The sequence below is a fragment of the Narcine bancroftii genome, chromosome 7 (genome assembly GCF_036971445.1).
Source record: "Narcine bancroftii isolate sNarBan1 chromosome 7, sNarBan1.hap1, whole genome shotgun sequence".
NCBI lineage: Eukaryota > Metazoa > Chordata > Chondrichthyes > Torpediniformes > Narcinidae > Narcine > Narcine bancroftii.
In genome coordinates, this window is record NC_091475.1 from 56,757,751 (window position 1) to 56,780,820 (window position 23,070).

General features: G+C 43.6%; 1 protein-coding gene across 3 annotated transcripts in view; it reads right to left on the reverse strand.

Moving 5' to 3' along the window:
• Positions 1-23,070, reverse strand: part of pola1 (polymerase (DNA directed), alpha 1) — a 382,614-nt gene that overhangs the window by 353,102 nt on the left and 6,442 nt on the right. For all 3 annotated transcript variants that reach the window (XM_069890180.1, XM_069890179.1, XM_069890181.1), the window contains exons 3-9: positions 20,464-20,560; positions 20,245-20,325; positions 19,100-19,206; positions 13,137-13,199; positions 12,935-13,036; positions 11,756-11,972; positions 2,157-2,298 (exon numbers count right to left, since the gene is read on the reverse strand). In XM_069890180.1, the coding sequence (XP_069746281.1) occupies positions 2,157-2,298; positions 11,756-11,972; positions 12,935-13,036; positions 13,137-13,199; positions 19,100-19,206; positions 20,245-20,325; positions 20,464-20,560 (809 nt within the window). The remainder of the gene's footprint in view (positions 1-2,156; positions 2,299-11,755; positions 11,973-12,934; positions 13,037-13,136; positions 13,200-19,099; positions 19,207-20,244; positions 20,326-20,463; positions 20,561-23,070) is intronic.

Below are 23,070 nucleotides of genomic sequence, written 5' to 3' on the forward strand. Positions count from 1 at the left end.
TGGACATCGTGAAGTAAAAGCACACAATACTGGAGAGACTCAGCAGGTCAGACATTGCCTTTTATGTTGCAACAGCCGAGATACATAACCGACATTTCAGTCTTGAGGCCTTCATCAAATCTGAGAAAATGTCAGCGAGCGTCAGAATAAAAGAGGTGGGGGGGTGGCAGGGCAAGAGATGATAGGTGGAGAAGGAGGGAGGGGACAGCAGCACTGAGGCGGAGGGGGTGGAAAGGCAGGGCTGAGCAGGTGAAAGAACTGGAAGGAGAGGAAATGGGGGGGGGAGGGGAAGTAAAGGAAGACAGGTTTAATGGAAAGCAGTTAAGTCAATGTTCATTCCGTCTGGCTGGAGGGTGCCCAGACAGAAAATAAGGTGTTGTTCCTCCAATCTGCGGGTGGTTAAAGTGCGACAGTGCATAAGGCACTGACAGACATGTGAGTATAGGAGTGTGATCTGGAATTGAAATGGTTGCCCACTGGGAGTTCCATTGTGGCTCCGATCAGAGTGGAGGTGATGAGGGAAGCGATCTTCCAGTCTGTAACCAGTCTCTCCAATGTAGAGAATGCCACAAAGGGTGCACTGGATGCAGTAAATAAGTCCTCTGGATGTACAAGAAGTGTTGCTGAACATGGAAGGCCAATTTGGGGACCGAACCATGGAGAGAGCGCAAGTGTTGCACCTCCTGCAGGTACAGAAGGGGATGGAATCCTTGCAGGGGGCAGGGTGTGAGGAAGTGTAGTCCAGGTAGTTGTGGGAGCTGGAGGATTTGTAGTATATATCAGTGAAAAACTTGTCTCCAGAGATGGAGTCAGAAATCCAGGAAGGGGAAAGTGTTGTCGAAGATGGTCCAGGTGAGTTTGAGATCGGGGTGGAAGTTGGACGCAAAGTGGATGAAGGTGATAAGCTCATCGTGGGTGCATGAGGCAACCCCAATGCAGCTGTCTATATGCCGGAGGAAGAATTAGGGTGGGGGGGGTGTCTTTACCTGTGTTGGCTTGCAGCACGGATTGTTCCACAAAGCTTACAAACAAGTAAGCTTAGCTGGGACCCATGCAGGTAGCCATGGCTACTCCTTTAAATTGGAGGAAGTGGGATGAGTTGAAGTTATTTAGAGTGAGGACAAGTTCTGCCAGGCGGAAGAAGATGGTGGTAGAGGGTGACTGGTTGGGTCTTTGGTCCAGGAAGAAGCGAAGTGCTTTCAAACTTTCTGCGTGGGGGATGGCGGTATCAAGGGATTGAACACCCATTGTGATGATGAGGCGGTTCGGTTCGGGGAATCTCAAGTCATGGAGGGCATGTGAGGTATCGCAGATGTAGGTGGGGAAGGATTAGAGGGAGCCATGGTAAGATGAAATGAGTTCAGTGGGGTAGGAGCAGGCAGAAACAATGGCTCTACACGGATGTGTATAACATAACATAGCAATTTACAGCACGGAAACAGGCCATTAAGCCCTTCTAGTCCGCACCGAACCAAACACCCCTCTCTAGTCCCACCTACCTGCACAATGCCCATAACCCTCCCATCTTCTTCTCATCCATATACCTGTCCAACCTCTTGGGTAGGAGGTAAAAATGGGCAGTTGGGGGGGGCGGGGGTGGGAGAGAATGAGATTGGTGGCTGTGGAGGAGAGGTGACCAGAGGTGATGAGGTTGGAGATAGTTTTGGAGACAGAGGCTTGATATGTGGTGGTGGCGTCCTGAGGGAGGAGTCGATAGGAGGTGCCTGAGAGCTGTCGTCTGGCCTCAGCAAGGTAGAGGTCAGTGCGCCAGACCACAATTGTCCCACCCTTGTCGCCAGTTTTGATGGTGAGGTTGGGATTGTTGTGGAGAGAGGGGAGGGCAGTGTGTTCTGAGGTGAGGTTGGAATACAGTGGGGGGGGGGGGTGGGTGGGGAGGGTGGTAAAGTTGAGACAGTTGATGTCTCGGCTGTCATGTTCAATACTCAACCCCTTCATCAGATCCATTCCCTTTTTGCCTGCCCCATAAAAATGTTTGGGGGGGGGGTGGGTTTGTAGGTCAATTGGGTATAATTGGATGGCATGGGCTTGCGGGCCAGAAGGGAGTTACCGTGCTGTACGTCTAATAAATCGATCAGAATATCCGAAAATTCCAACACAAGTAATTCCCTGAAGATCCTTTCCCTCAACCACCTTACTTGACAGTTTTGCCTTCTTTCCCAAGGTCTTCCACTTTGATGGCCTTCTCACACTTAGCTTCCATTTTGACAGTGGACACAGCTTCAGTGTCCATGGGCTCATCAAAGTCTCCCTCATCCAACTCCATTACCTGCGCATCCCCTGCAAAATCAAAATTCAGCATTTAAAACATGCAGTACAGATTCTTACAAACCACGCAGAAAACATTTCTGTGCAAGTGGTGTGGTGGCTCGGCAGTTGGTGCTGCTGCCTCCCAGCTCCAGGGACACTGTTCAATCCTGACCTCATGTCTGTCTGTGCAATTCCTCACTGTAACCATTCAAGTTTCATCCGGCCGCTCCCTTTTCCTCCGGCATTTCCAAAACATGTCAGTGGGTTTAACAGGCTGTAATTGACCCCTCAGTGCAAGTTAATGGCAATAAAAGAAACCATCAAAGAGGAGTTAATTCTTAAAAAAAAATTTAGACATACAGCATGGTAACAGGTCATTTCAGCCCACAAGCCCGTACTATCCAACCCCCGGTATATTTCAAACAGTGGGAGGAAACCAGAGCACCCAGAGGAAACCCACACAGGCAACTCCTTACAGACAAAAAATCACAGAGAGGCACCAAGTAAGAAGCACAAGGGTTGTTCGCAAATTAGCAAAACAGACGCTTTTTCTCTTAGTCCTGATCCGATGTGTTGGTGGGAACTGACCCACCTTTCAAGAAAATTGGGAATAGGGTATCAGAACTGGGATTCGAGAGAATGTTCAGGGCAAGAAGGGCTCCCCAAGGACTTTGGGAGCTTCCTGATCATATCAGAGGTTTGGATCGGAGGTCAGGTAGCCAATGGATCAAACAGGAATCTGTAGACCTGCAGAGGCTGCGGGAGCGTTGGAGGTAAATCCATGGATACAGAGTTTCTCTTTTGCTTCTCTTTCTCTTTAGTGAGGGTTGCTGGACAATACTAATAGCAACTCTTTGTTTGACTTATGGCAGTGTTACAGGCCCAGAGGACCCCAAAACCCAGCAGCAATAGATATTCACCAAGACAAATGGTTACTTAAACAAAAGTTGCTTTTAATTATCTTTAAACATGAAAATAGAATCAAACTTCAATTTATCACTATTAACTTACTTAACCCCCTTCTAATTCTAAGCACACATGAATGTAATGTGTGTGTAAGTTCAGAAAAGTTCTTTGATTCACAGTCCAATCTCACTTCTCATTCCTTAAAGTACACCAGTTGTAGGCAATTCTTATTCTGTGCACAGAATTTAACATTTATAAAGTTCACCAGGCTTTGGTGCTTGAAAGGTAAATGGTTACCGCTCAGGAAGGTTCTTGTCAGTTTTCAGAGAGAGATTTGTTATTCTAGGACACCCACAACTGATGTACTTCCATCAGCCACTCCAGTGTCTTGTTGACAAAACTTGCCCTTTCAGGGCTCTCCAGATGATAACCTCTTTCTTTTAGGTCACCACAGAGTTCCTTTTTGTTTCTCTTATTCCAAGTGAAACATTAGACACCCAGTCCTCTCCTCTTGCATGAACCACAAGGGCTTTGACCAGGCAGTCTCCCAAAATTGGTAAGCTTGCCAGCTTGTCCTGTTCCAGTCCCAGCTGGATGTAACACTGTACAAGTGATGTGAGCAAGCAAATGTGTGAGCGAGACCTTGTGCGTGTGTGTGAGCGAGACCTTGTGCGTGTGTGTGAGCGAGACCTTGTGCGTGTGTGTGAGCGAGACCTTGTGCGTGTGTGTGAGCGAGACCTTGTGCGTGTGTGTGAGCGAGACCTTGTGCGTGTGTGTGAGCGAGACCTTGTGCGTGTGTGTGAGCGAGACCTTGTGCGTGTGTGTGAGCGAGACCTTGTGCGTGTGTGTGAGCGAGACCTTGTGCGTGTGTGTGAGCGAGACCTTGTGCGTGTGTGTGAGCGAGACCTTGTGCGTGTGTGTGAGCGAGACCTTGTGCGTGTGTGTGAGCGAGACCTTGTGCGTGTGTGTGAGCGAGACCTTGTGCGTGTGTGTGAGCGAGACCTTGTGCGTGTGTGTGAGCGAGACCTTGTGCGTGTGTGTGAGCGAGAGCTTGTGCGTGTGTGTGAGCGAGAGCTTGTGCGTGTGTGTGAGCGAGACCTTGTGCGTGTGTGTGAGCGAGACCTTGTGCGTGTGTGTGAGCGAGACCTTGTGCGTGTGTGTGAGCGAGACCTTGTGCGTGTGTGTGAGCGAGACCTTGTGCGTGTGTGTGAGCGAGACCTTGTGCGTGTGTGTGAGCGAGACCTTGTGCGTGTGTGTGAGCGAGACCTTGTGCGTGTGTGTGAGCGAGACCTTGTGCGTGTGTGTGAGCGAGACCTTGTGCGTGTGTGTGAGACCTTGTGCGTGTGTGTGAGCGAGACCTTGTGCGTGTGTGTGAGCGAGACCTTGTGCGTGTGTGAGAGCGAGACCTTGTGCGTGTGTGAGAGCGAGACCGTGTGTGTGTGTGTGTGTGTGTGTGTGTGTGTGTGTGTGTGTGTGTGTGTGTGTGTGTGTGTGTGTGTGTGTGTGTGTGTGTGTGTGTGAGCGAGACCTTGTATGTGTGCATGAGCAAGACAACAATCCATTAGTGAACTCTCTTGAGCACTCTTCAAAGCTCTTGCAAAAGCTGAGGCCCCAATATGTCTAGCATGGGGCAGAGCTCCAGTATTTCAAATAAGATCTGTTTTAAAGTGTTTGTATGTAACCTACTCTAACAAATCTTTCTCAATTTATCTCCCAAAAAGATATCTTTATACTCTGTCACAGCAGGCAAAAGTTAATTTGATGTTTATTTCCTTTTTTTAATCATGTTGGAATACAAAAAAATGCATAATTGAGTTCATCATTCACTCGACAGCAGAAGAGAGCAGTGCAGTTAAGTTACGGTTATGGGAGTTTTTAAAATTCAGATCCAGCTCTTTATCTGGCGTCATTTTTTGGGGAGCGAAGCATCCACTGCAGTAAAGGAGCAGCAGAAACTCGGGGGGAAATGGCACAAACACACAAAACCCTGTCGAGGTGATGGGCAGACGAGTTGGGAAACAGTCAGAAATTCACTCTTCACCTTCCAGAACATGGAATTCAGACTGCGGTGCTCCCAAAAGCTTGGTTAGTAGCAATTACTGTGACACGGGAAAAATAAGCACAAAATGCTGGAAGAACTCAGCGGGGCAGGTAGCACATGTAGGTGGAAAATGGTTAAGACCTGACATCAAGCGCAAAAGCATGGAGGGAGAAAGACAAGTATAAAAGGGTGGGGGGAATGGGAGGGGGGTGGGGGGAGTCATCAATGGGAGACAGGCAAGGAAGGAAAACCAAGGGAGCCTGAGGATGGGAGGAGAGAGTGAAAGCCAAGGATGATAAAAGGGGTTACAACAGATGCAAATGCTGGACTCTCAGAGGAAAGGAGGGCTGATGGGGAAGGGAATCGGATACCATGTGCAGAATGTGTGGGCGATAGGAGCAGGAAGGAACAAAACTGGACAATGGGTAAACAAGGGGAGGGTATAGAAAAAAAAAGGTGTGGAGGAAAAAAAAATGAAGGACCAAAGTGGATTAGGAGAGTGGGAGAAACACATGGTTAATTTTGGAAAATTGATCATTTATTCCATTGGCTTGTACTCTACCCAGGCAGAATAGGAGCTCTGGTTCTTCAATATTCATTTTGGCCTTACCAATGACAAAGGCCAAAGGTAGCCAGGTTTGCATGGGAATGGGGAGCTGAAATGGTCTGCAGCAGAGAGTTCAGGATGGACACTGAGATGCACTGCGGCAAACCAGCTGCCTGGTCTGAGCTTGCATTTACAACGCAGAGAACACAGAATGCAGTCGATGAGGAAGGAGGGGGGTGAATCTTTACCAAGACATGGAAATTGCTCAGCCTAAAATATTAAATAGCAAACTGTATTGCCACTATGGCAGCACTACAACTCCCAGGAGGCATTGAACTGGCTATGTGGCGTGGTGACCTCAGCGCGTGATACTGGCTTTTAAAAGGTTGCATGGGTGATGAACACACTAGAAGCACCTTGTGTGGTTATTTCGATGTGACCTCTGAGATTCCAGTGGCCACAATTGGTGATCCCGATGTGTTCATAAATGTATTTTTGGACAATCATGGACTTTGCAGCCTTGGCTGTGAAGCTACCACCTTTCTGGGCAGCTGAGCCTGAACGGTGGTTTCAACAGGCTGAAGCACAATTTCACCTTTGCAAACTCGAGTTGGACACCACTCGTTATTACCATCTCATCTGTGCCCTGGACCAGGCCATCGCTAAGAGGGTCAGCGACTTTCTACGGGATCCACCACATACCAGTAAGTCTGATGCTTTAAAAGCACTTTTATTACAGGTGTATGGTATGTCCTGTAGGGAAAGGGCAGCCAAATGACTACATCTCAATGGGTTGGGAGACCTCGCCCCTTCAGGACTAATGGATGAAATGCTACTCCTGGCAGCTAGTGAAAGGCCCAATATGTTATTCTAGTAGCTCTTTTTAAAGCAAATGCCCGATGATATTAGGCTCTTGTTATCCAAATGTTCATTTGAAGACCCAAGGGCTGTAGTGGCGGGAGCAGACGTTCGATGGTTGGCTAAAAAGCACAGCAAGGAAAGATGTCTGCACAACTAACTCCTCCAATATTGATCCTTTATCACACATTAGTACTCTTTGCACATCACTCTCTACAAGCAGGCAATGCCCCAAGACAAGCAAGCAGCCTGTGGACACCTCGCCTTGGTGTTATTTTTAAAAACAAAATCAAAAACATGAAGCCAGTTATCAATTACTGCTCATGTGCTCATGCCTTCAACCGCCTTAATTATATTATTTTCCCCAGAACACTAAATATCCCGACTTAATTCTAACCCTCACCAAAGGACAACCCATAGAGTCAGTTCTGTGCAACTTCAAATGCCAACGTGCCCCAACTCCAGTTCCAAGCAGTTTCCCTGCCGCCTTCCATTCATCGTGCAGCAATGGCTCATCAAAATATCCCTTCAATCAGTGACAATATCAGCCTCCACCAGCCCTGCAGGTCACATTCCACGTATCAAACCTGCTCAGGGTGAAAATCTCCTTCCCCTGACCTTAAACCTCTGCCCTGTGGTCAGAGAAGTCTGTCTGAGGGGAAGTATCTTATCTCCTCCATCTGTGCCTCTCATCATTTTGAATACAGTATGTCCATCTTATTCCCTCCAGCTTGTCCAGTGTCACGACTGAAACACTGCATCGCAGGCAGCATCCTGCTGAATCTTGTCTGCAGCCCTGCCATTGCAATCTCATCCTTCCAATCATGTAAACTGCACAGAGTACTCCAGCTGTGGTCCAACATTCTTTTCCCAGCGAATGAAGATGTCTCGTACGCCACTCAACTCCCTTGTCTACTTGAGCACATGCCTTCAGGGGTCTTGGAAGGTGCGCCAATGTCTCTTGATTGCTCAGAACTTCCAACGGTCCAACCTTTCACTGAATAGATCTGGCCTCATCTGTCCTCCCAAAACGTATCACTTCAAGATTAAATTTCATCGGTTAGTTCTTTGGCAATCAATTATCAACAATCAATATCATCCTTCAGCCAAAGACGATTATTCTCACTGTCAACACCATCACCAATTTTTGTGTCATCTTTGGCTTTCCTCATGATACCCCCCCCCAACATTTTCATCCAGATTGCAGTTGTACAAAACACATGGAAAAAGTTCCTGCTGTCATCACTGGTCACAGACAGGCTTCAATCACAAAAATTATCCTCCAGCATCAACAAACCAATTTGGATCTAAGCTGTCTTGTTTCACTGGACCAGTCTCCCAGGTGGGATATCTGCACTTCAGGTTGTTACGAGCCCAGAGGACCCCAAAACCCAGCAGCAATAGATAGTCACCAAGACAAATGGTTACTCAAACAAAAGTTGCTTTTAATTATCTTTAAACATGAAAACAGAACCACACTAACTTATTGCTTTTGACTTAACTAACCTAACTTAACCCCCCTTCTAATTCTAAGTGCACGTATGTAATGTGTGTGTAAGCTCAGAAAAGTTATTTGATTCACAGTCCCCAATCTCACTTCTTATTCCTCTAAGTTCACTGGTTGCAAGCAATTCTTATACAGTGCACAGAATTTAACATTTATAAAGTTCACCAGGCTTTGGTGCTTGAAAGGTAAATGGTTACCACTCAGGAAAGTTCTTGTTGATTTTCAGAGAGAGATTCGTTGTTCGCTGGACACCCACAACTGATGCCTTTTTAATCAGCCACTCATGTCTTGCTAAAAAAAACTTGCCCCATCAGGGTTCTCCAGATGATAACCTCTTTCTTTCAGATCACCACAGAGTTCCTTTTTGTTTCTCTTATTCCAAATGAAATATTAGGCAGCCAGTCCTCTTTTCTTGCATGAACCACACGGGCTTTGACCAGGCTGAACTAAGCACTCACAACCAGTCTTCCAAATGGGGTTTCCACAAGCTTTCCAGCTTGTCCTGTTCCAGTGCCAGCTGCTGCTGCTGGCTGTAAAACTGCAGAACTGATATCTCTCTCAGAAAAAAATCTGTTTTACTCTCTCTGCTTGCAAAACCACATGACCCTCTTAGAACAGCAAGTTCCACTCCAGACAGTCTACAGCTCAAACAAATTCTTTCATCTGTTGCCTTTTTTGTAAACAACAATCCATTAGTGAAGTCTCTTGGGCACTCTCCAAAGCTTTTGCAAAGTCTCTTGGTGCCGATATGTCTAGCATTACCAGAGCTACAGTATTTTAAATAAGATCTGTTTTAAAGTGTTTGTATGTGACCTACACTAAAAAACCTTCCCCAATTTATCTCCCAAAATCATATCTATATACAATACAAACACAACATAATCTATCACAAGGTAAATTTCCAATAAAAGAATGCTAAGGCTAGCAGGGATTTAATTTAGATATCTACTGTGTAGCAGGCATCTGACAAAGCCAATGAGGGATCATTTACCTGATTCTAACATGCAAGATAACCAGGCCAAACACCTGGATGCAATAACAACCTTCGAAACTACCAACACGACAATCAATCCTCGGTAGATACAAAATTCATCTCCATAATTCTGGGCAAACATACTCACCATGCTTTCTTTAGAAAGCACAGATCAGATGGAAGCGCTAACATTTAAATTAACTCATTAATATTTTCATCAATTCCCGCTACACACACAATTGCGTCACAAAGCTCAGCATCAACACAATCTATAAAGTTGCTGATGACACCAACCTTGTTGGCTCAAAATAACAATGGTTCGGAACCTCAAGTAGAGAACAAGCATCCAGTTGTGTTCTACAAGAACAACAATCTCATTCTCAAAGCCAAGGTGATTCTTGTCGACCTTCGGAAGGGAAGACCAAGAGATCACGCAGTCTTCATTGGCAGGATAGAATTAGAGGGGTTGGTTCCTTCTTGTTCCTGGAGCCAGCACATTGAGGAAACCATGAAGAAGGCACCCCAACACCTCTGCTTTCTAAGAAGTCTGAGGAGATTTGGCAAGTTGTACTCTTGTCAAATTTCTACAAAGGTGCTGGCGGATTGTATCGCAGCCTAGTTCGGCAACTTGAGTACCAAGGAACGCAGAATGCTGCGGAAGTGGCAAACCCAGCCAAGTCCAAGCACTGACCTTCCATTCATTGAAGACTTCTCGGTGGCATCTATCAAGGCAGCAGCGAATTTCACAGCAGACTCCCATCATCCCAGTCATCACTTTTTCTCACCGTTACCTTCATTCAGTAAGATGGATCAAAAGGCTCAAACCTAGCTCTTCTAGGTTTGAGAACAGTTTTATTCCCCCCCCCCACCCCGTAACTCTCTTGAATCCATACCATAAATAATTCCAGGACCACCAATAGATCTATCTGCACTGTTGAAAGGTCCTTTTTATTTCTTGCACTGTGCAAATATGAATATTTATCTATCATGTAATGTTACCTCTTTGCACCTTGGCATACTGTGGCAATACAATATGTACTGTTAATTTTTTTAAAATTTAGACATCCAAGCTCCTCACAGACAGCATGGGATTCAAACCCTGGTCCGGATCACTGGCACTGTAAACAGCGTTGCGCTAACAGCTACGCCAACTACGCCGCCCCAAATGTTTGGTGTATCTTATATACATGTTTGGCTGCAGCAAAAATTTCAGTGCATCTGTACTAAGTACTCATGCGCATGACAATGAACTCTCCATCAACCCAGTGTGTTTTGGTTCAAAAGCACAAGTGACAAACTTCCTTCCACAGTGCATCCCCTCAGCATTGTTCTACCTCCATCTGGTGGTCAATGTACACAGAACAATGCCAGAAACAACCTCGATAATTCTGACTTTTCCTTGCCTTGCACCCCAATAACAGTTGCACGGATACTTTATTCTCCAAGACCACCCTGAGGTTCAATAAGGAGAGTGTCCATCCTTTATGGCTTTCCACTTGTTTAAGCAGAGGTCAGAAAAGGATGTTAAATTTGACAATGTCACTTGATAGGCAGGCATGCCACAACCATGCACAATATTCTGGTTGGGTGAGTGTTGAAACCCCATGCACGAATCCCTGAGCCAAGGGCATTGGGGGGTCAGTCTCAAAGGAGACTCACTTATCGGCTTACACGGAATAATAAACTTTTAAACGTAGCTGGTCACGATCTTTCAAAGTTACCAGACTCAACAAGAAATGTCTGTCACTCATCGACTTTGCAACAGAGAACAAAAACAGAAACTCAGCCAACAGATTCTCTCTTTATCAGACTTGGGCCTGGAATGCAAAGTCTCCATCACTTTTCACCTAAACTCGAGACCTGTCTTAATCCAAAGATTAAATCAACTTTCTTCTTTGTTTTTCTTTATTTTATTTTTTTTAAATCCTCTCTTCCCTCTTCAGTTTTGATCCCATCAGTTTCTTGCCTCTTCTCCTCCAATCCGTTATCTTCCCTCTTCATGCAAAGAATGCGATTTATCGGTTTCAAGATTTCAGAAGCTCTGTTTGAGCAGCAATCCAATACGTTGCCAGTTTCTCACTGCACCGTTTACAGCCTGACGAGCGGAGCATTTCCAGCGCAATGCTAGAGAAACTCAGCAGATCACACAACATCCATTGGAAGCATTTCCTGATTTTTTTTAAAAATCCACCTTAATGTGGTGCTTTTCAGGTTTCTTACCTTGCCAAAATATTGCAGAAACCATTTTGATGGACGAAGTTAAAAAGCCAATCAAGGAACTGCAGTTATTGTGCACTCTGCTGGATACATACTGTACATAAAGCTGGAGTGTGTTCTTTCAACCCCAGATCTGGCTGCATCACAAATTTGCAAGAAAAGACTGGTTCTATCCAAATAAGGTTCAGAGCAAAGAGATTCATAGAGAAATGCACATAGCGCGAAACCGCAGGCCAACCCCAGATGGTAGCAGGATCACTGCATTTTCCCTTTAAGCATTTAATTCACTTGTGGAACACTGCACGAGAGGGCAGTTCATTGCCTTTCAGCAAAACCTCAGTTTAAAGCTCCATCCTCAGGAGATGGAAAGCAAGAAAACTGGGAACAAAGCATGCATTACAAAAACCAATCTGTTTATTAGATTTATGAATATTGTACCATCGGCATCAGCTTGTTCTTTTGCATCCACTTCCTTGGGAATGTCCTTTGGCACCTCTGTTTCCACCCTCTTCTGCTGTTGCTTTACATGCACCTTTTTAACAGATGAATTTACAGGAAAAGTCCAGGGTGACTCCACTGTGCCGATTCCATTTTCAGCGATGCTCTGTTTTCTTGCAGAGCTGTCCTGGTGATTAAAACTGGGGACTGAAGAAACCTGAGGGTTAAAAAATATAAACTGCTTTTTGGAACTGAGCTCTCATCACTGAAGTCGATTGAGACCAAAACAATGCACAATTACAAATCCAAGCAATGTGAAAGGATGTGGGAATTGTCTGAATCCTTCTCTGACCAATGAGAACACAGGAATGGAGTCAGCCCCAGCCCATTCTGCCCCTTGTGCCTGTTCTGTCACTCAGTGAGAGCACGGCTGATCTGCTGCCTCAGAACCACCTTCCTGCAGCAACAAACAAGCCTTTGACGAAATACCAAGAGTTGGAGGGAGCTCAGTGAGTGAGGCAGCAACAATAAAGAGAAATGGACCAGACAACAATTTTGGGTCGAGACGCTTTCTCACAACTAAGGTGGAAAAGAGTAATGGCAAACATGATACAGAGTTGGTGGGGGGGGGGGAATAGGTTTGGAAAAGCGAGGTAACAGGATATTGGACAAATGGGGGAAGGAGGAGTGGGGAGACAGGAAGAGGGTAGGGAGCAGTATGGATAGCGTAGCAGAGAGCACACCAGCTATTGCACCACTATTGCGGCACCAGCAACTCTGGTTTCAATCCACCACTGTCTCTAAGGAGTTTGTACTTTCTCCCCATGTCATGTGGGTTTTGCCCAATTGCTTCAGTTTCCTCTCTCTTTCCAAAGCAGATGGGGTTAGATGGTAAACTGGTCACATGGATATAACTGGGTGGCACGTGCGGCTGCATCTCCAAATCTCTGGGGTTGGAAGTAGTGGAACCAGACTGGGTTGAGAGTTATTCGAAACTGGAGATTAATGGCATTTGTGGATCAGGTAGGCCCAAGGCCCTGCTCCCATGTGGTTTGCCTTGAACTCATTACATATTTTTTTAAAATTTAACATTTTACTGCTCATTTTCAAATTCCAAGCACAAAGACTGACTCTATTCTTCCCCCCAATAAAACCTGCTGAAGTCGTTTATTGTGTTACCTTAGGTGCAAGTGGTTTGACAGAAAACGGATTTGTCAACATCCCAGCAGGCTTTTTCTTTTTTAAGACCACAGCAGGAGGTGGTGCAAGTACGGAGGATGCCTGTTAAGTGAAAACCAAAGCTGGTTAGCGTCATTTAAACTAGGAATAGTAAATATAGCCTAATGGCAAAATACAAGCCAAGTAAAAATTGGCTCTTTACCTCTGCATGAAGATCTTGAAGTATATCTCCCAATAAATCATCCTTAGACAAATCAACTTCCTTCTGCAAAATAAAAAAAAAACATTTAGATGTGTATTTTTTTTTATTTAAACAGGATTCCAGATGATTCTTCTCTCCAGAACTCGTTCTTCTGGAACCCCCTTTATCTTCATGGAGAAGTTGAGGTTGTGGTGACATTGCCTTGTTTAGACCAATTAATTCAAATTCAGTTTTTTCCAGACTGCCGCTGAAAAGGCCACAAATGTTACTGTCCACGCTGCAATTTACTGCATTTCAAATTTCTTATCATCTGACTGTACACGTATAACCAGACGAAACAGCTTTTCTCCAGACAACAGTGCATGCACATACACAGCACAAAATAATCACGTAAAGATAGAATTTAAAATAAATTTACATATATAAATAATTCAGGATTATTTACCCGATTACAGGATGCTATTCATCCATCTCACTGTCTGTGGAAAGAAATTATATTTCCAGACCTGATTTTGATGTTCCGATACCTCCTTCTTGATGGTAGTGGGTCAAAGATACCATCTGCTGGATAGACCCCAATTTAAGCAACTCTCCTGGCATCTGTTGTCAACAGAGGGAGACCCTCACGAACATGTCATGCCACGCATTGCTGGAACAAGCCAGGGCAATCTCAAAGTGCTTCTGTAAAATGTTGTCAACGTGGTGGGGCAGTCATCTTGTCCTCCTCAACCTCCTCCAGGAAAGTGAAGGCACTACTGCGCCTTCCTGGTCAATGAGGCCTTGTGAGGCCAGGATAGCTCGTCCTTTATATGCACAAGAAGGAATTTTGCAATCTCCACTCTCTCCTTTACAGAACCATTGATGGGTAATGAAGAGTGGTCGACCTTCAACCTCCTGAAGCCCATAATCATCATCTTTGCCTTATCCACAGTAAGCTTCAAGTTCTCTCACCATTTTACGAGCCTCCCAACTTCCTCTCTGTAATCATTGCGAATGAAGCCAAGTCCAGCTCTATCATTTGCAGACTTGATGATTCGGTTTGAAACTGAATCTGGTAGTGCAGTTGTTTGTCAGCACGGTGAACAGTAGTGGGCTGAGCACACAGGCCTGAGGTGCACCAGTGCTCAGGGTGATGGGACTGCCAACCAGACTGACTGTGGTCTTTCGGTCAAGAAGTTCAGAATCCAGTTGCATTGAGGGGTAACAAGTCTCAGTGAGGACAGTTTATCTAGCAGCCTCTGAGGTATGATCACATTAATGGACTTCAGCTCAGCATTTAACAATAGCCTGGCCTATAAGGTGGATCAGAGCAGAGTGCAGGGTAAAGCTACAGCATCATCTGTGGACTAGTTTGGATGGTAGGCAAACTGGAAAGGGTCCAATATACTGGAAAGTGTGATCTGATGAATTCCATTACCAGTGGCTCAAAAGACTAGAATAATGAGTCAACTTACACATGATCTGATATTCAAGATAACAGCAAGAGCTAAATTATCGAAATGGGCAGGTGATGGAGAGAGATTCGTTCTGGATGGTTTCATGGAGATTTCTAGACGGCAATACCTGGATTGAGAAACCAGTCCTCCTAAATGAGGCCATGGGTAGAACCAAACTCATTGCTGTCAATCAGCTTGGAGGTTCCATCCTTGGAACCAAGCCTCAAATATTTCTCACCTGCAATGAGGTCAGTAATAGATCTCAGTCAAAACTCAAAAGTTTAATCTGAGAGAGATGTTTGGTCTCTAACATGGTTGGATGTAATTGAATGAAGTTGTTTAATCTTTAATTAATCGCTGAATGCACCCCCATGGATGCGGACTTAAGTTACTCAGGTTCCACTAAAGAAAAGCATTCAAGGCACAAATAATTTCAGCAAATTTCTGCCTTCACCAAAAGAAAATCTCACATTCCAAGAGTATGCAGAGTAAAAGAATGATTAAAAGCTTGTGGTAGTGCAGGAAGGAGATCCCTGAAAGATCCCTGAAAGGCAATCAGAATCCAACACATTGTGTATTTTTAATTTAGACGCAGCACGGTAACAGGCCCATCCAGCCCACGAGCAAATCCGCCAAATAACCTCCAACTCCTGTATGTTTTGAGGGTGGGAGGAACCCAGAGGAAACCCACAAAGGCACACGTACAAACTCCTTTCAGACAGAGCCAGATTTGAACCTGGGTCGGTGATGCTGAAACAGCATCGTGCTAACCGTGCCGCCTTCAGTAAATGTGCATTGCTATCTGAATCATCACCATTCAGACCAGAAAGGGTTACCGCTTCATTACCTTCACCATTCTGCCAAAAATAGGTTTTTAAACAGCTTCCCAAAAAAGAGATTAAAACTCATCTTAATCAAATAACACTTCAAAACTTTTAAGCACCTACAGAAAAAGAATTAGCAAAAAGGGAAGATACAACAAAGAAAAGAGAATTGGCGGACAAAAAAATAAAATATGAAATGCTACAAACATACAAGGTGGAGAAGAACATAATGAAGACAAAACAGAAGTATTATGAGCTAGGAGAAAAAACGCACAAAATACTAGCTTGGCAGCTTAAGACAGAACAAACTAAAAGAACTGTATTGTCATCAAGGAAAAAGGACAAACAAATTACATATAATCCAATGGAGATCAATGAAAACTTCAAGGAATTCTACGAGCAATTATATCGAACTGAGAATGAAGGGAAAGAAGATAAAATAGATGAGTTTCTAGCTAAAATTTAACTACCGAAATTGCAAGAAGAGGAGCAAAATAAATTAATAAAATCATTTGAAATATAGGATATATTAAAAAATCTACCGAACAATAAAACGCCAGGAGAGTACGGACTCCCAATAGAATTCTATAAAACATTTAAAGACTTATTAATTCCTCCTCTCCTGGAAGTAATGAACCAGATTGAAGAAACACAAAACATGCCAGATTCATGCAAAACAACAATAATTACCGTCATACAAAGACGGGGAAAGATCCACTAACACCAGCATCGTATAGACCAATATCTCTACTCAACACAGATTATAAGATAATAGCTAAACTATTGGCCGACTGTGTACCAAAAATAGTAAAACTAGATCAAACTGGATTTATTAAGAAAAGACGAACAATGGATAATATCTGTAAGTTCATTAACTTAATCCATGCAGTACAAAGAAACAAGACGCCAACAGTGGCGGTTGCCTTAGACCCAGAGAAAGCCTTTGACAGAGTAGAATGGAATTATTTATTCAAAGTACTACAGAGGTTCAACCTACCAGAGAAATATATTAATTGGATTAAAGCATTATATAAGGGACCAATTTAAATTAAGCAGGTCAACTAGGCAGGGATGTCCACTATCTCCCTCACTGTTCGCGTTAGCTATAGAACCATTGGCAGAACTGATAAGAACAGAAAATAAAATTAAGAGGGATAAAAATAAGAGAAGGAATATAAAATCAGTCTATTTGCAGATAATGTCATAGTATACTTAACAGAATCAGAATTATCAATAAAAGAATTACATAAAAAAATGAAGCAATGCCAATGAATAATGCAGATTTCACAAAGTTTAAGAAAGAACCACCATTTAAATGGCAAACATAAGCAATCTGATACCGAGGTATTCAACTAGATAATAATCTAGGCCATCTATACAAATTAAATTATCAGCCATTAATGAAGAAACAACAAGATGACTTAGGACATTGGAAAGATTTACCACTAACACTGATAGGAAGGGTAAATTGCATTAAAATGAATATCTTCCCAAGGATACAATACCTATTCCAATCGTTGCCAATTCACCTAACAGAGAAATTCTTCAAGGAGCTAAAGAAAATAATAAGGAAATTCTTATGGAAAGGGGGGAAACCGAGGATAACGCTAGATAAATTAACAGAATGGTACAAACAAGGGGGCTTATAGCTACCAAACTTTAACAATTATTATAGAGCAGCACAATTAAGATACCTATCAGATTTTTATCAAACAAAGGAAAAACCAGATCGGACCAGATTAGAGCTAGATAAAATTGGGGAGAAGGTACCTGAACATGTACTATACAAGAGGGATGAAAAGCTGGTGCAACATAGGAATTCACCAGTACTGCACCATCTGCTCAACATTTGGAAGAAGATTCACGTAGAAAGGAATAAAACAAATTATCAACTACAAAAATTAATATTGATGCAAAATCAACTAATCCCCTTCACAATAGATAACCCTTCCTTTAGAGAATGGAAGAGGAAAGGGATCAAAAGAATAGAAAATTGTTTTTCGGGAAATAAATTATTATCTTTTGAACAAATGAAGTGCAAGTATGGTATAACTCACGGTACAATGTTTGCATACCACCAACTGAAAACCTACTTGAAGGACAAATTGGGAAGCAGGCTGAGGTTACCAGAATGAAGCAATTTTGAATATGTGATTACAGACACAATGATACATCAAACTGCAAGAGAAAGAGAATGAGGAAACAAGCTGTAAACCCAAACAAAAATGGGAACAAGATCTAAACATAAAGATAAAGAATGAAACATGGGAAAAGCTATGCTCCGGAACTATGAGAAATACAATAAACACGAGGTTACGCATGATACAATATAATTGGTTACACAGGCTATACACCACACCCCAAAAGTTAAATAAATGGGATCCAACAGTATCAGACAGATGTTTTCACTGTAAGAAGGAAAAAGGAACAACAGAACATGCAATTTGGGCATGTGAGAAAGTGGAAAAGTTTTGGGAAGATCTAAATCAGGTATTAAATAAAAATCGCAAAAAGCAACATACCAAAAAATCCAGAGATCTTTCTTCTAAGTAATATAAGAAGTAATATAAGAAGTAAAGAACTTGGACTCTATTTGGATGAAGCACAAAAGAGATTTATTATGATAGCCTTAGCTGTCGCAAAAAAATGTATTATGTCAACCTGGAAATTAGAAGATAGCCTGAGAATACAGCAATGGTACAGAGAAATGAATAAATGTATTCCATTGGAAAAAATAACATATAATTTAAGAAATAACATCACAGTATTCGAACAAATTTGGGAACGTACATAGAACACAACTGAGAAGACCTACCGTGGACCTCCACCCCCTAAAATGACAGAAGAAGAAGTCGAAATGAACTGACCCAGTATGTAAAAGTAGATGACACAAATTTCTTCTTTATTTTCATTGTGTGATGACATTGTTTAATAAACGTTGAGTGGGTGGGGAGGGTGAAGGAGGGAGGGAAGGGAGAGGGGAAAAGGGGAGAAAATGACAAGAGGGAAATGTTTGTGTGTAGTTTGATCAGTATGGTTCATAGTGTGAAAAATAAAGAATTTTTAAAAAAACTTTTAGCACCCTGTCAAGAATAGGTTTGTGAGCAGTTTTCCAAAAGGCCAAGAGGATAAAAATTAATTTTAATCAGAACAAATAGAAAACATGATTTCAGTGGACAGAACCCTTTCCTCCCATACCCTCAATCAAGGAACAAGCCAGGAAATACATGGAACACCACCACTTGCACATTCCCCTCAACTGTATACAACCATCCTGTCTTAGCTCCATTCAAGTCCTCAAACCTTCCTCCCCAACAGCACTGTGGGAGCAGCTTTACTAGGACAGGAATAGAAGCAGTGAATTTCATCATTTCACTCCCATTTTCAAGAGGCCATTTAGGAACAGTTCATAAATTTGAGTGCTACCAACAAAGCTTACTTCTGAGAAAGAGCAGTTAGTGCAATGAGATCACAGTGTCAGCAACCTGACTGTGTGCAAGGAATTGTACATCCTCTGCATGTCTGCGTAGGTTTCCTCCCACACTCCAAAAAAAAACATACAGGACTTGTTGGTCAATCAGTATATTTGGGCGGTATGGGCTTGTGGGCCAGAAGGGCCTGTTATTGTGTTGCACGTCTAAATTTAAACATTTATTTTTTTTAAAAATGACATTAAAATAGAAATGAAGAGATTATCCCATACCTCAGCTTTCTTCTTTGACGAGCTGGCCAAAAACATGGATTTAATGTTGTTGGGTTTTGACACCAAATTCTTCACACTTTTCTTCTCTTTATTTGTTTTGGGTTTTCCTTTATCCACAGGAACAGGTCATGTGGACAGAATACAGATATTGCAACATAAAGTTGTTTTATTAAAATTTAAAGATATGATCAACAATCAACACAAAATAAAATTGATTTATAAAATGACTCTGCACAGTAAGTGACGGGTGCCTGGAATGGGCTGTCAGGGGTGGTAGAAGCAGCTCCAATAGTAGCTTTGAGGAAGCTTCCAGTTAGACGCATTAATATGAAGGGGACAAGAGGGATATCCATCAGGTGCAAGCATCAGTTTGATTTGGACATCATGTTCAGCACAGACACATGGCATTATAAGCCTGTTCCTGTATCGTACAGTTCCATGTCAACTTTAACAGAAAAGGAAATGTCACTGTGTATATTTTAATGATGAACACATGTAAATATTATTAATGATATGATTTATGGTACAATAAATTTTTTAAAAATTTAAAAACTTTAACAGAAAGAAAGCCAACAAAAAAAAACAGAAATATGAAATTACAGAAACAATAGACTAGGTCAATGAACAGAGCATTTCAACAGTGTCGTCACAGTACAGGCCCTTCAGCCTACAATATTAGCCTAACCAACGGAAACCTACTCCACAATTTTCCCGATCTCACATGCATAACCTTATACTTTTCTTACATTCATGTGTGCCAACCTAGGAGTCTTTTAATATCACAATTGTACCAGCCTCCTCCACCACCATCATCTCCAGCAATGAAATCCAGGCACCCACCACAGTCTGAGTAATAAACTTACCTCTGACATCTCCCCTGAACTTTCCTCCACGCGCCTTAAACAGGTGTCCTCTGATATTTACTATTATCGTCCTTGGAAAAAGGCACTGTTTGCCCACCCTATCTATGCCCCTCAATCTTGAAGACCATGGATGACTCTAACCTTCTTCAATTCTGAGGGAAGGTCATCACCCTAAAACATTCATTATTCCTCTCTCACAATCCACCACCCCCCCCCCCCCCCCACTCCCTTCCCATTTTTGAATATTTCCAGAATCTTTGGGTCCAAATAGCAAATTCTTACCTTTGGATTTATTATCAAAGACATCTTCTGACAAATCATCATCGAAAATTTCTCGCCCATCTTCCACGTAACCAATTCCATCTGGCAAGTACAAGTAAACCATTAACAAACTGTCAACAGCTTCGTAACAACTCACAAATATTTACAGAAACAATTTCCATGTGCCTTTGCCACATGCTCCCCCCCCCCACCACATGTTGATGGAATTGGATTATGTACCATCGTCAATGATCCAGTCATCGTCCTGTCGTTCACATACAAGTTTGGAGTACTCATCTTCATCAAGTTCATCATATACATTTGAAATCTTTTCAACCTGGAAAAGAAAAACAAGGATTTGACATTATTCAAAATGCAAAAAAGGTGGATTTCACCAAATGTGATCATCTGTCCTTGACCCATCCAGTGGAGACCTAATAACAAACAACTTTGTAAGAGAAGGCTCCTGATTGGTGTTGGGTGAAATAGAGATAAGTAAAGTATGAAGCAAAAATAATGTCTTTCAATGTATTTTTAGAAATACTGTGGTCCCCCTTATCTGCAGTTTCAGTTACCCCTGGTCAACTGTAGTCCGAAACTGATCCCCCTGCCCGCGCTCTCCCCGCGCCGGTCCCCCTGCCCGCGCTCTCCCCACGCCGGTCCCCCTGCCCGCGCTCTCCCCACGCCGGTCCCCCTGCCCGCGCTCTCCCCACGCCGGTCCCCCTGCCCGCGCTCTCCCCACGCCGGTCCCCCTGCCCGCGCTCTCCCCACGCCGGTCCCCCTGCCCGCGCTCTCCCCACGCCGGTCCCCCTGCCCGCGCTCTCCCCACGCCGGTCCCCCTGCCCGCGCTCTCCCCACGCCGGTCCCCCTGCCCGCGCTCTCCCCACGCCGGTCCCCCTGCCCGCGCTCTCCCCACGCCGGTCCCCCTGCCCGCGCTCTCCCCACGCCGGTCCCCCTGCCCGCGCTCTCCCCACGCCGGTCCCCCTGCCCGCGCTCTCCCCACGCCGGTCCCCCTGCCCGCGCTCTCCCCACGCCGGTCCCCCTGCCCGCGCTCTCCCCACGCCGGTCCCCCTGCCCGCGCTCTCCCCACGCCGGTCCCCCTGCCCGCGCTCTCCCCACGCCGGTCCCCCTGCCCGCGCTCTCCCCACAGTGCTGTGTCAGTCGCCACACTGATCCCTACTTAGAAATAAAACAGTTTATAGGTACACTACAGTATCCCATATTGATTTATGTTTGCACAATGTCCGTATCACATGATGTCTAATTTCACAGAACGCATCATGTGGCGCATACCTTGTATAGGATTCAGTACTATTCACAGTTTTAGGCATCTGCTGGGGTCTTGCAACATATCTTCTGTGGATAAGGGGGAATCTACTGTATGTTTTTCAATGCACAAGGTTTTAAATGACGACGAGCAGCGAATGTAATTCCAATTTCTCTCCTGCTATTCTCAGCCGTGCATTTTTTTGAATATTTTATTTAAAAAATTTTAGACCATAGTCAAATGCAAAATTAAAAAATATGTATCCATAAGTAGATAAGTTTATGCTTTATGATTGTAGTAACTCAAACTGTCATGTGCATCTTGAACTTAACCCGAGGTTTGCAGGGCCTGCGTATTTAGAATCTCGACTCCCTGACTGCATTATCTTGCCATTGCCCTGCAGTATTGGTGAAGATTTTGTGCTCAATTCCTGGGTGTGGAATGTGAGGCAAGATTGCTCCTAATGTCTGTAGTCTGGGTTTGTCAAAAAATGGTCCAGAATTTAATTTTCTGCCACGAGTAGCTCACAGGAAGAAAATAATGTTTTGTTTTTAGAAGCATTGATTAACTCTGGATGACGGTTGTTAACCTTGCACAAGCACGTGTTATGCTGCAGTTGAGTTTGGATGAGCCACGCGCCTACTGTTTAAGACCAGGATTTCCAAAGTTGTGTTAATTAAATCTTGTGTCACTTTCTTTTTTCTAAATGAGCACTATTTATTGGCAGATGTTAGTTTATTTTTAACTGATACATATTACAGGGGGACCGGCGTGGGGAGAGCGCGGGCAGGGGGACCGGCGTGGGGAGAGCGCGGGCAGGGGGATCAGTTTCGGACTACAGTTGACCAGGGGTAACTGAAACTGCAGATAAGGGGGACCACAGTATTTCTAAAAATACATTGAAAGACATTATTTTTGCTTCATACTTTACTTATCTTCTCTATTTCCCATTACATCATTACCACTGGGGGGGGGGGGGAGGGGATATACAAAAAAATTCCATCAGAATCTCATGTTCTTTCCTGAGCTTTCACTCAAGCTATACTTCCTCTGCCCAACTGCATGCACCGTCACATCCATTTTCCAATCTCCCTTCGATTCAAGCTCCCCCCATCTTCTCTAAAAATACTCTTGCTTCGAATATATAGCTCACAACCATGCATACACTATAATTAGGTCCATGTTGTGGCTACTTAATAACACCCTTTAAATTAAACTGATGCTTCTAATTTGCATTTCTAATTTCTTACATTGCACACATTTTTGAACCAAATAATTGTTTCCTCGTATTCCAGGCTCAGTTGGTGTCATTCTCCTTTGTTTCAATACTGCAGATGGTTTTATCTTTCCTAATTGTTCTTTTTTGTTTCTCTTCCTCTTACCCCACTTACACATTGCGCAAGGATACCCCACTGCTTAGCTGAAGCCCATGCCATCTACAAGAACTTCCCTGGGCCCAGTCCTCCAGGAATCAGACACATTCTCTTTTTGATTTGAATATTTTATTTAAAATTTTAAAACCTTGATACATACAGTAGAAAAAAAAATATATTGTCATGATATATAACCCAAAAACCTGC